Source organism: Nerophis ophidion, linkage group LG14, assembly GCF_033978795.1.
Source record: "Nerophis ophidion isolate RoL-2023_Sa linkage group LG14, RoL_Noph_v1.0, whole genome shotgun sequence".
Classification (NCBI taxonomy): domain Eukaryota; kingdom Metazoa; phylum Chordata; class Actinopteri; order Syngnathiformes; family Syngnathidae; genus Nerophis; species Nerophis ophidion.
In genome coordinates, this window is record NC_084624.1 from 52,086,400 (window position 1) to 52,099,510 (window position 13,111).

A 13,111-nucleotide genomic window follows, 5' to 3' on the forward strand; every position below is an offset into this window, starting at 1 on the left:
TTGGGTGTCCCACGATTCGATTCAGTATATCGATTCTTGGGGTCACGATTCGATAATATATCGATTTTTTTCGATTCGATTCGCGATTCAAAAACTATATTTTTCCGATTCAAAATGATTCTGTATTCATTCAATACATAGGATTTCAGCAGGATCTACTCCAGTCTGCTGACATGCTAGCAGAGTAGTAGATTTTTTTTTTAAACTTTTATAATTGTAAAGGACAATGTTTTATCAACTGATTGCAATAATGTAAATTTGTTTTAACTATTAAACGAACCAAAAATATGACTTATTTTATCTTTGTGAAAACATTGGACACAGTGTGTTGTCCAGCTTATGAGATGCGATGCAAGTGTAAGCCACTGTGACACTATTTTTATTTTTTTTATTTTTATAAAAGTCTAATGATAATGTCAGTGAGGGATTTTTAATCACTTCTATGCTGAAATTATAACTAATATTGATACTGTTGTTGATAATATTCATTTTGTTTCATTACTTTTGGTTTGTTCTGTGTCGTGTTTGTGTCTTTATTGCAGTTCTGAGTGTTGCTGGGTCAGGTTTGGTTTTGGAATTGGATTGCATTGTTATGGTATTGATGTGTATTGTTTTGTTTGATTGATTAAAAAAAAAAATAATAATGTATACATATATTTTTTTTTAAATCGATTTTTTATAAATGAGAATCGATTCTGAATCGCACAACGTATTCGATTAGATTTGTATTCGAATCGATTTTTTCCAACACCCCTAATATATATATATATATATATATATATATATACATATATATATATATATATATATATATATAGGCCCATCTAAAAGCCTCCATACTCGGCAGCAAACCAAAATAAGGAGACAATACTGTCTCAATAGTGCAGGGGTGTCAAAGTCAAGGCCTGCGGGCTGGAATTATCTACGGCCCCCCAGGAATTTACTTGACAGGGTCCCAGGGAGCCCATCAAGTCCTAAAACTGGGGTCCCACAGTAAATTTGGGGGGTCCTACTTTTTTGTAATGTTTTGAAAACAAATTATAAATGTATGCAGTATCCTCTTATATCTTACATTCTACAAACCCCGTTTCCATATGAGTTGGGAAATTGTGTTAGATGTAAATATAAACAGAATACAATGATTTGCAAATCCTTTTCAAGCCATTTTCAGTTGAATGTGCTACAAAGACAACATATTTGATGTTCAAACTGATAAACATTTTTTTCTTTTGCAAATAATCATTAACTTTAGAATTTGCAGCCAGCAACACGTGACAAAGAAGTTGGGAAAGATGGCAATAAATACTGATAAAGTTGAGAAATACTCATCAAACACTTATTTGGAACATCCCGCAGGTGTGCAGGCTAATTGGGAACAGGTGGGTGCCATGATTGGGTATAAAAGCAGCTTCCATGAAATGCTAAGTAATTCACAAACAAGGATGGGGCGAGGTACACCACTTTGTAAGCAAATTGTCGAACAGTTTTAGAACAACATTTCTAAACGAGCTATTGCAAAGATTTTAGGGGATTTACCATCTACGGTCCGTAAAATCATCAAAAGGTTCAGAGAATCTGGAGAAATCACTGCACGTAAGCGATGATATTACGGACCTTTGATCCCTCAGGCGGTACTGCATCAAAAATCGACATCAGTGTGTAAAGGATATCACCACATGGGCTCAGGAACACTTCATAAAACCACTGTCAGCAACTACAATTGGTCGCTACATCTGTAAGTGCAAGTTAAAACTCTGCTATGCAAAGCAAAACCCATTTATCAACAACACCCAGAAACGCCACCTGCTTCGCTTCTAAGATGGACTGATGCAAAGTGGAAAAGTGTTCTGTGGTCGGACGAGTCCACATTTCAAATTATATTTGGAAACTGTGGACGTGGTGTCCTTTGCAACAAAGAGGAAAATAACCATCCGGATTGTTATAGGCGCAAAGTTCAAAAGCCAGCATGTGTGATGGTATGGGGGTGTATTAGTGCCCAAGGCATGGGTAACTTACACATCTGTGAAGGCACCATTAATGCTGAATGGTCCATACAGGTTTTGGAGCAACATATGTTGCCATCTCCGCAATGTTTTCATGGACTGCCCTGATTATTTCAGCAAGACAATGCCAAGCCACGAGTTACAACAAGGTGGTTTCGTAGTAAAAGAGTGCAGGTAGTTTCCTGGCCCGCCTGTAGTCCAGACCTGTCTGCCATGGAAAATGTGTGGCGCATTATGAAGCGTAAAATACGACAGCGGAGACCCCCGGACTGTTACATAAACAAGAATGAGAAAGAATTCCACTTTCAAAGCTTCAACAATTAGTTTCTTCAGTTCCCAAACGTTTATTGAGTGTTGGTAAAAGAAGAGGTGATGTAACACAGTGGTGAACATGCCCTTTCCCAACTACTTTGGCACATGTTGCAGCCATGAAATTCTAAGTTAATTATTATTTGCAAAAAAAAAAATAAAGTTTATGAATTTGAACATCAAATATCTTGTCTTTGTAGTGCATTTAATTGAATATAAGTTAAAAATGATTTGCAAATCATTGTATTCCGTTTATATTTACATCTAACACAATTTCCCAACTCAAATGGAAACGGGGTTTGTATATTGTGTTTTGGAAAAAGCTGGTCATAAATGTTGCTTCCTTCATTAAAAAATGAATACAAAAGAAACAATGATTAAAGCCTGCGATGAGGTGGCGACTTGTCCAGGGTTTACCCCGCCTTCCGCCCGATTGTAGCTGAGATAGGCACCAGCGCCCCCAAAAAGGGAATAAGCGGCAGAAAACGGATGGATGGACAATGTTTAATGCATATAGTTATAAACATGCATTCACTTTCTTCTTTCCTTCATGGATCTGAACTACACCGCCGCCGGTATTTGTTTCTATATTTTTATTGTTATATTTTCAGAATGTGTTTGTTCTATTTTTGGCCAAAGTACGACAAAGACAACAATCTGAAGTTGTCTTTGTGTATGAATTTTAGTGCCATGATTTAATAGTCTGGGCTAAGATGAGTTTGCCACCCTGCTTGAGTGAGTTTGGACATGCAAAATGTTGATGCCACCTGATCTTGTAAGGCAGTGGTTCTCAAATGGGGGTACGCGCACCCCTGGGGGTACTTGAAGGTATGCCAAGGGGTACGTGAGAATTTTAAAAAATATTCTAAAAATAGCAACAATGCAAAAATCATTTATAAATATATGTATTGAATAATAATTCAACAAAATATGAATGTAAGTTCATAAACTGTGAAAAGAACTGCAATATTCAGTGTTGACAGCTAGATTTTTTCATAAATATTGATGCTAAAGATTTCTTTTTTCGTGAAGAAATGCTTAGAATGAAGTTGATGAATCCAGATGGATCTCTATTACAATCCCCAAAGAGGGCACTTTAAGTTGATGATTACTTCTATGTGTCTATTCTTTGGCTTTTAACACAACGTGAGTTGTATGGTCCTCTGTTATCCTCTCTATTTTTTTATACACTTTGATTTCTATTTTACTGTTTTAATTGATTATACCCTTTAACATTGTTTTTAATCATATTTGTGTTTTTTTCATATATATAGGTTTTATATTTATTTATTTTTTGTTTTTATTCAGTCATTGGTGGAGCATAATGGTTTTTTTTTATAGTTTTTAACATGGCTGTGCAGCACTTTGGAAACGTTATTGTTTAAATGTGCTATATAAATAAAGTGGATTGGATTAGAAATCTTTATTTATAATTGAATCACTTGTTTATTTTTCAACAAGTTTTTAGTTATTTTTATATCTTTTTTCCCAAATAGTTCAAGAAAGACCACTACAAATAAGCAACATTTTGCACGGTTATACAATTTAATAAATCAAAAACTGATGACATAGTGCTGTATTTTACTTCTTTATCTCTTTTTTTCTACCAAAAATGTTTTGCTCTGATTAGGGGGTACTTGAAATAAAAAAATGTTTATAGTGAAGTGAATTATATTTATATAGCGCTTTTCTCTAGTGACTCAAAGCGCTTTACATAGTGATACCCAATATCTAAATGACATTCAAACCAGTGTGTGTGGCACCGGGAGCAGGTGAGTAAAGTGTCTTGCCCAAGGACACATTGGCAGTGACTAGGAAGGCGGAAGCGGGAATCGAACCTGCAACCCTCAAGCTGCTGGCACGGCCACTCTACCAACCGAGCCATACCGCCCCAATATAATTATAGGGGGTACTTCACTGAAAAAAGGTTGAGAACCACAGTTGTAAAGATGCCATTGTGGCTTCAGCAGGTGTACCTAATAAAGTGGTCCTAAAGCACTCTTGTTGTCATATAGACAATCTTTGATGAGCGTTCAAAAACTTCACAGCGATCTTGTCATATAAAAGGACAATTTTAATCCGAAATGACTTACTTATTTCAGTAAGGGCCCCACAGCACAAAGTATTTGAACAGCCTTGAGCGAACTAAGGTGTGTTGTGTTTGCAAAGTAGTCCAAACAATGGCAATGTAAGAACAAAGAAGTATAAAAGTGATCATTTCCCACCTCCGAGAGCTCCTTCTCCAGCTCCACGGCCCGCTGCACGATGGGCCCCCGCACGGCGTATTCCACCATCTTCACGGTGGGGTTCATGGTGTCGATGGTCAACACTTTGCCCCGGGGCGACGCGCCGTTCTCGGTCACGCTCTCCTTCGGCAGCCCGCATCGCGTGGAGCTCAGGCCGGCCATGGCTCTGGCGGACAGATGGGGAGAGGTCAGTGAACGCACCACGGAACCCCCTCCACAACAACCGCGGCCAATGGCGAGCGAGTCTCCCCGTCCTCGGCTCCAGCTGAAGCGGACAAGTTTGCCGGGCGAGAGGCAGCCTAGCCTCGCTGCTGACATGTTTTTTTTTGTTTTTTTTTTTGCAAGCTTATTTGGAATTTCGAAGAAAGTTTAACCAAGCTGAGCAAGTGCAGCCTTCACGGTCAAATCAGCGGAGATCTTTGGACTTGAGTCGGGGTGAAAGTACAAAGTACAAGCTGGGTGAAAAAGAGGGAGGCGAGCCCCCGACAAGAGACGTCAGTTTGTAAGGAACTTCCCAGCATCCAGTGTCGGCTTTGGGGGGGACAGGGGGAGGGTTTGGCAACACACATGGCGACCTCCCACTCCCACTCATATATGTGCGTGCACCCCGCCGTTATAGTCCTCCTCTTCCAACTTTATAGTCCTCCCCTTCCAACTTTATAGTCCTCCCCTTCCAACGTTATAGTCCTCCCCTTCCACACAGTATGCAACGTTATAGTCCTCCCCTTCCACACACTATCCAACTTTATAGTCCTCCCCTTCCAACTTTATAGTCCTCCCCTTCCAACGTTATAGTCCTCCCCTTCCAACGTTATAGTCCTCCCCTTCCACACAGTATGCAACGTTATAGTCCTCCCCTTCCACACACTATCCAACTTTATAGTCCTCCCCTTCCAACTTTATAGTCCTCCCCTTCCACACAGTATGCAACGTTATAGTCCTCCCCTTCCAACTTTATAGTCCTCCCCTTCAACCCAGTATGCAACGTTATAGTCCTCCCCTTCCAACTTTATAGTCCTCCCCTTCCAACTTTATAGTCCTCCCCTTCCAACTTTATAGTCCTCCCCTTCAACCCAGTATGCAACGTTATAGTCCTCCCCTTCCAACTTTATAGTCCTCCCCTTCCAACGTTATAATCCTACCCTTCAACCCAGTATGCAACGTTATAGTCCTCCCCTTCCAACTTTATAGTCCTCCCCTTCCACACAGTATGCAACGTTATAGTCTGCCCCTTCCACACACTATCCAACTTTATAGTCCTCCCCTTCAACCCAGTATCCAACGTTATAGTCCTCCCCTTCCAACATTATAGTCCTCCCCTTCAACCCAGTATCCAACGTTATAGTCCTCCCCTTCCAACATTATAGTCCTCCCCTTCAACCCAGTATCCAACGTTATAGTCCTCCCCTTCCACACACTATCCAACTTTATAGTCCTCCCCTTCCAACTTTATAGTCCTCCCCTTCCACACAGTATGCAACGTTATAGTCCTCCCCTTCCAACTTTATAGTCCTCCCCTTCAACCCAGTATGCAACGTTATAGTCCTCCCCTTCCAACTTTATAGTCCTCCCCTTCAACCCAGTATGCAACGTTATAGTCCTCCCCTTCCAACTTTATAGTCCTCCCCTTCCAACTTTATAGTCCTCCCCTTCCACACAGTATGCAACGTTATAGTCCTCCCCTTCCAACTTTATAGTCCTCCCCTTCAACCCAGTATGCAACGTTATAGTCCTCCCCTTCCAACTTTATAGTCCTCCCCTTCCAACGTTATAATCCTACCCTTCAACCCAGTATGCAACGTTATAGTCCTCCCCTTCCAACTTTATAGTCCTCCCCTTCCACACAGTATGCAACGTTATAGTCTGCCCCTTCCACACACTATCCAACTTTATAGTCCTCCCCTTCAACCCAGTATCCAACGTTATAGTCCTCCCCTTCCAACATTATAGTCCTCCCCTTCAACCCAGTATCCAACGTTATAGTCCTCCCCTTCCAACATTATAGTCCTCCCCTTCAACCCAGTATCCAACGTTATAGTCCTCCCCTTCCAACGTTATAGTCCTCCCCTTCCAACATTATAGTCCTCCCCTTCAACCCAGTATCCAACGTTATAGTCCTCCCCTTCCAACATTATAGTCCTCCCCTTCCACACACTATCCAACGTTATAGTCCTCCCCTTCAACCCAGTATGCAACGTTATAGTCCTCCCCTTCCAACTTTATAGTCCTCCCCTTCAACCCAGTATGCAACGTTATAGTCCTCCCCTTCCACACAGTATCCAACTTTATAGTCCTCCCCTTCCACACAATATCCAACTTTATAGTCCTCCTTTCCACACATTATCCTACTTTATAGTCCTCCCCTTCCACACACTATGCAACGTTATAGTCCTCCCCTTCCACACACTATCCAACTTTATAGTCCTCCCCTTCAACCCAGTATGCAACGTTATAGTCCTCCCCTTCCAACTTTATAGTCCTCCCTCTTCAACCCAGTATGCAACGTTATAGTCCTCCCCTTCCAACTTTATAGTCCTCCCCTTCCACACAATATCCAACTTTAAAGTCCTCCTTTCCACACATTATCCTACTTTATAGTCCTCCCCTTCCACACACTATGCAACGTTATAGTGCTCCCCTTCCACACACTATCCAACTTTATAGTCCTCCCCTTCCACACACTATCCAAATCTATAGTCCTCCCCTTTCACACATTGTCCAACTTTAGTCCACCCCTTCCACAACTTTAGTCCACCCCTTCCACACACTATCCAACTTTATAGTCCTCCCCTTCCACACACTATCCAAATCTATAGTCCTCCCCTTTCACACATTGTCCAACTTTAGTCCACCCCTTCCACACACTATCCAACTTTATAGTCCTCCCCTTCCACACACTATCCAACTTTATAGTCCTCCCCTTCCACACACTATCCAACTTTATAGTCCTCCCCTTCCACACACTATCCAACTTTATAGTCCTCCCCTTCCACACACTATCCAACGTTATAGTCCTCCCCTTCCACCCAGTATCCAACTTTATAGTCCTCCCCTTCCACACACTATCCAACTTTATAGTCCTCCCCTTCCACACACTATCCAACTTTATAGTCCTCCCCTTCCACACACTATCCAACGTTATAGTCCTCCCCTTCCACCCAGTATCCAACGTTATAGTCCTCCCCTTCCACCCAGTATCCAACGTTATAGTCCTCCCCTTCCACCCAGTATCCAACGTTATAGTCCTTCCCTTCCACCCAGTATCCAACGTTATAGTCCTCCCCTTCCACCCAGTATCCAACGTTATAGTCCTTCCCTTCCACCCAGTATCCAACGTTATAGTCCTCCCCTTCCACCCAGTATCCAACGTTATAGTCCTCCCCTTCCACCCAGTATCCAACGTTATAGTCCTTCCCTTCCACACACTATCCAACTTTATAGTCCTCCCCTTCCACACACTATCCAACTTTATAGTCCTCCGCTTCCACCCAGTATGCAACGTAATAGTCCTCCCCTTCCGCACACTATCCAACTTTATAGTCCTCCCCTTCCACACACTATCCAACTTTATAGTCCTCCCCTTCCGCACACTATCCAACTTTATAGTCCTCCCCTTCCACACACTATCCAACTTTATAGTCCTCCCCTTCCACACACTATCCAACTTTATAGTCCTCCCCTTCCACACACTATCCAACTTTATAGTCCTCCCCTTCCACCCAGTATCCAACGTTATAGTCCTCCCCTTCCACACACTATCCAACTTTATAGTCCTCCCCTTCCACACACTATCCAACTTTATAGTCCTCCCCTTCCACACACTATCCAACTTTATAGTCCTCCCCTTCCGCACACTATCCAACTTTATAGTCCTCCCCTTCCACACACTATCCAACTTTATAGTCCTCCCCTTCCACACACTATCCAACTTTATAGTCCTCCCCTTCCACACACTATCCAACTTTATAGTCCTCCCCTTCCACACACTATCCAACTTTATAGTCCTCCCCTTCCACACACTATCCAACGTTATAGTCCTCCCCTTCCACCCAGTATCCAACGTTATAGTCCTCCCCTTCCACACACTATCCAACTTTATAGTCCTCCCCTTCCACACACTATCCAACTTTATAGTCCTCCCCTTCCACACACTATCCAACTTTATAGTCCTCCCCTTCCACACACTATCCAACTTTATAGTCCTCCCCTTCCACACACTATCCAACGTTATAGTCCTCCCCTTCCACACACTATCCAAAGTTATAGTCCTCCCCTTCCACACAGTATCCAACGTTATAGTCCTTCCCTTCCACCCAGTATCCAACGTACCAATCTAGGGTTCCTCACAAGTTATTGGCCCTCGACGTGGGTGGTCTGGATCCCAGCAACACACTAAAGAGTGTGCAAGGGAGCTGAAGATGCAAAGTAGACATACGTGGATGCTCCTCCTACTTAGTTGAAAAGCAGACTTTGCACTCAGCAAATGAAAGCCTTTTATTGCTTTAATGACTCTTCCTTGCAGGGGCGCTCCTAACGTGTCAAGACTCAGAGGGCAAATTTTTGGTCAGGTCACCACATAAGATTTTCCAATTGGGTTTAGGCCAGGGCTCTGCTTGGGTCAAAGGTTGCAAGTAAGTAAGTACATTTTATTTACAAAGTGCTGTGCAAAACATAGGTGAAGTAAAACAATTCATCTAAAACATCCATCCATCCATTTCTACCTCTTATTCCCTTCGGAGTCGCAGGGGGCGCTAGTGCATATTTCAGCTACAATCCGGCGGAAACATTAAAAAAAATACAAAGTGGTTTAAAAAATGATAGTTAAAAGATGCATTAACTAAAAGCTTCACTAAAAAGAGAAGTTTTCAAATGTTTCTTAAAAGTGTCAACACAGTCAAGATCACTGAGGGACTGCTGCGAGTTGTTCCAGAGTCTGGGAGATATAGTCTGGAATGCCAGGTCTCCATGGCTTTAAAGACAATTTGGGGGTCTTTAGAAGACCCTGGCTTGAAGACCGGAGTCTTGGCCCTGAAGAGTAGGGGCACACTAATCAATAAAGTACTATCTATCTATATATCTATCGATCTATAACAGGGGTCACCAACCTTTTTGAAACCAAGAGGTACTTCTTGGGTACTGATTAATGTGAAGGGCTACCAGTTTGATACACACTTAAATAAATTGCCAGAAATAGCCAATTTGCTCAATTTACCTTTAATAAATAGTCATTCCGTCATACATTTTTTTTCCTTTTACGGAAGATTTTTTGTAGAGAATAAATGATGAAAAAAACACTTAATTGAACGGTTTAAAAGAGGAAAAAACACGAAAAAAAATGAAAATACAATTTTGAAACATAGTTTATCTTCAATTTCGACTCTTTAAAATCGAATAGAAAAACTAAGTAATTAAAATCTTTTTGAAAAAAATTAAAAAATAATTTATGTAACATCGTTAGTAATTTTTTCCTAATTAGGATTAATTTTAGAATTTTGATGACATGTTTTAAATAAGTTAAAATCCAATCTGCACTTTGTTAGAATATATAACAAATTGGACCAAGCTATATTTCTAACAAAGACAAATCATTATTTCATCTACATTTTCCAGAACAAAAATTTTAAAAGGAATTCAAAAGACTTTGAAATAAGATTTAAATTTGATTCTACAGATTTGCCAGAATATTTTTTTTTAATTTTAATCATACTAAGTTTGAAGAAATATTTCACAAATATTCTTCGTCAAAAAAACTAAAATGAAAAATTAAATTAAAATGTTTTTATTATTCTTTACAATTAAAAAAAAAAAATACTTGAACATTGATTTAAATTGTCAGGAAAGAAGAAGAAGGAATTTAAAAGGTAAAAAGGTATGTGTTTAAAAATCCTAAAATCATTTTTAAGGTTGTATTTTTTCTCTAAAATTGTCTTTCTGAAAGCTATAAGAAGCAAATGAATTTATTTAAACAAGTGAAGACCAAGTCTTTAAAATATTTTCTTAGATCTTCAAATTCTATTTGAGTTTTGTTTCTCTTAGAATTAAAAATGTCGAGCAAAGCCAGACCAGCTTGCTAGTAAATAAATACATTTTAAAAATTAGAGGCAGCTCACTGGTAAGTGCTGCTATTTGAGCTATTTTTAGAACAGGCCAGCGGGCGACTCATCTGGTCCTTACGGGCGACCTGGTGCCCGCGGGCACCGCGTTGGTGACCCCTGCTCTATAACAAGTACTGAGGGGCCCCACCATGCAACGCACGGACTGTCAGGACTAAAATATTAAACTCAATGTAGAATTCAACTGGAAGCCAATGAAGACTGGATCAAACGGGGGTGATGTGGACTGGTCTGGTCTAAAGTCTGGCAGCTGCATTTTGTAGCGTCTGGTCTCTTAAGTGTTGACTTGTTGAAAAGAGTGAAGAGACAATCGCAATAGTCAATGGGAGACACAATTTTTCAGATCCAATTTTGACAACAAATTTCTCACTTTAGAAATATTTCTGAGATGATAAAAACAGTTTTTGGTCAGATGACGACAGAGACCCTCCAAAGACTTGGACTGGTCCAACACAAGTCCAAAGTTTCTGAGGCAGTTTTAACAGATGCACCCAGAGCCTCAAGGGACTTCTTGATCAGGGGCAAAACCTATCCTATCTTTTGGACCGTTCCAATGAAGTCGCGAGAAGGAAAAGTGTACAAAATGTCCCAGCTTGAGTAAGACAAAGTTCTAGACATGTAGACTTGCAGACAAAGCGGAAGAAAATGGATGGATGGATGTTTTTACAGCCAATCCAGCTGTAACTTTACACACATGCCGATGCAGGATTTGGTGCAACAACCTTAATAAGCTACAGTGGGTGGTTTGTAGAAATCTCAAGTCATGGTGGTCAAACAGTGCCACCGAAAAGTGTATCATCCAGAAAATGAATAGAACAGAAAAGAGTCAAGAGTGCATAAACAAGAGTCAGCTGGCACAATGACATACAGATTATGGAGGGGCCCTTGCTATAAGACACATCAGGAGCATTTATGTAAGGCAAGTCAATGTGCATGAATGTGAGTGTGAATGTTGTCTGTCTATCTGTGTTGGCCCTGCGATGAGGTGGCGACTTGTCCAGGGTGTACCCCGCCTTCTGCCCGATTGTAGCTGAGATAGGCGCCAGCGCCCCCCGCGACCCCAAAAGGGAATAAGCGGTAGAAAATGGATGGATGGAAGTCAATCTGCATACTGCTAAGCCGAGTCTTAACGAAGCCTTAATAAAAGATCAAAAGGAGGAAACAGATCAAAGAAGTAGGCGATATTTGAGTTAGTTCTCTTTAAAAATGCCCCCAAAAATAAAGAATAGGCAGCATTGTTCACATTGTTATTCACCTTAACCTTCCTCTTGTGTTAGCTTTCTGTTACCATCTCTTATGTTAACAGGTCGGTTTTGACCCACGTCTTAAATCAGCTGTAAAATACACTAAAAACAACTATCTATCATCCAATTTGTTTCTCATCTCTTGGTTACTTTCCTTATCCATGAAAATATTGGTTTTGATATTTTTGGTGTGGGCTATTGGGCCTTTTTTTTTTTTTTGTAAGTACACCCATTCATCCATCCATTTTCTACCGCTTATTCCCTTTTGGGGTCGCGGGGGGCGCTGGCGCCTATCTCAGCTACAATCGGGCGGAAGGCAGGGTACACCCTGGACAAGTCGCCACCTCATCGCAGGGCCAACACAGATAGACAGACAACATTCACACACTAGGGCCAATTTAGTGTTGCCAATCAACCTATCCCCAGGTGCATGTCTTTGGAAGTGGGAGGAAGCCGGAGTACCCGGAGGGAACCCACGCATTCACGGGGAGAACATGCAAACTCCACACAGAAAGATCCCGAGCCTGGATTTGAACCCAGGACTGCAGGAACTTCGTATTGTGCGGCAGACGCACTAATCCCTCTGCCACCGTGAAGTTTAACACTCTTAATAATATGCGCCACACTCTGTGAACCCACACCAAACACATTTCTGGAGAACATTGGCTCTGTAACACATTATAAACGCAACCGTGAAGCCCGTCAGTACACCCCTCGATTTCAATTTAAAAAATGGTAAAAATGAACCTCGAGAGAATCGTATAAATAAATAAAAGGTTGTTGTGTTACCTGACAATTACTGAGGGTTATTAGAACAAATCGCTTACATACATTTGTTTTTATTATTTTTTTCTTTTTAATAATTTTATACTGAATTGACCTCACATGTCTGGACATGCCAGTCTGTTTGTTTTTGTACTGGATAAAAAGGTAAAATGAGAATCCCCGAAAGTTCACACGATTGGCAGAGGAGCTGGCTTTCATTGTGTTCAGTTTTGGCTCGAATTATTGCTTGATAGGGCTTCACGGTGGCAGAGGGGTTAGTGCGTCTGCCGCACAATACGAAGGTCCTGCAGTCCTGGGTTCAAATCCAGGCTCGGGATCTTTCTGTGTGGAGTTTGCATGTCCTCCCCGTGAATGCGTGGGTTCCCTCCGGGTACTCCGGCTTCCTCCCACTTCCAAAGACATGCACCTGG

General features: G+C 41.2%; 1 protein-coding gene across 2 annotated transcripts in view; it reads right to left on the reverse strand.

Annotated features, from left to right (window-relative positions):
* The window catches only part of LOC133568831 (alanine aminotransferase 2-like), an 86,682-nt gene that overhangs the window by 66,384 nt on the left and 7,187 nt on the right, over window positions 1–13,111 (reverse strand). The window contains exon 3 of one of the 2 annotated variants that reach the window (XM_061920999.1): window positions 4,538–4,724. In XM_061920999.1, the coding sequence (XP_061776983.1) occupies window positions 4,538–4,724 (187 nt within the window). Of the gene's footprint in view, window positions 1–4,537; window positions 5,171–13,111 lie in introns of those variants that run through there. The other variant, XM_061920998.1, reaches the window with a different exon arrangement.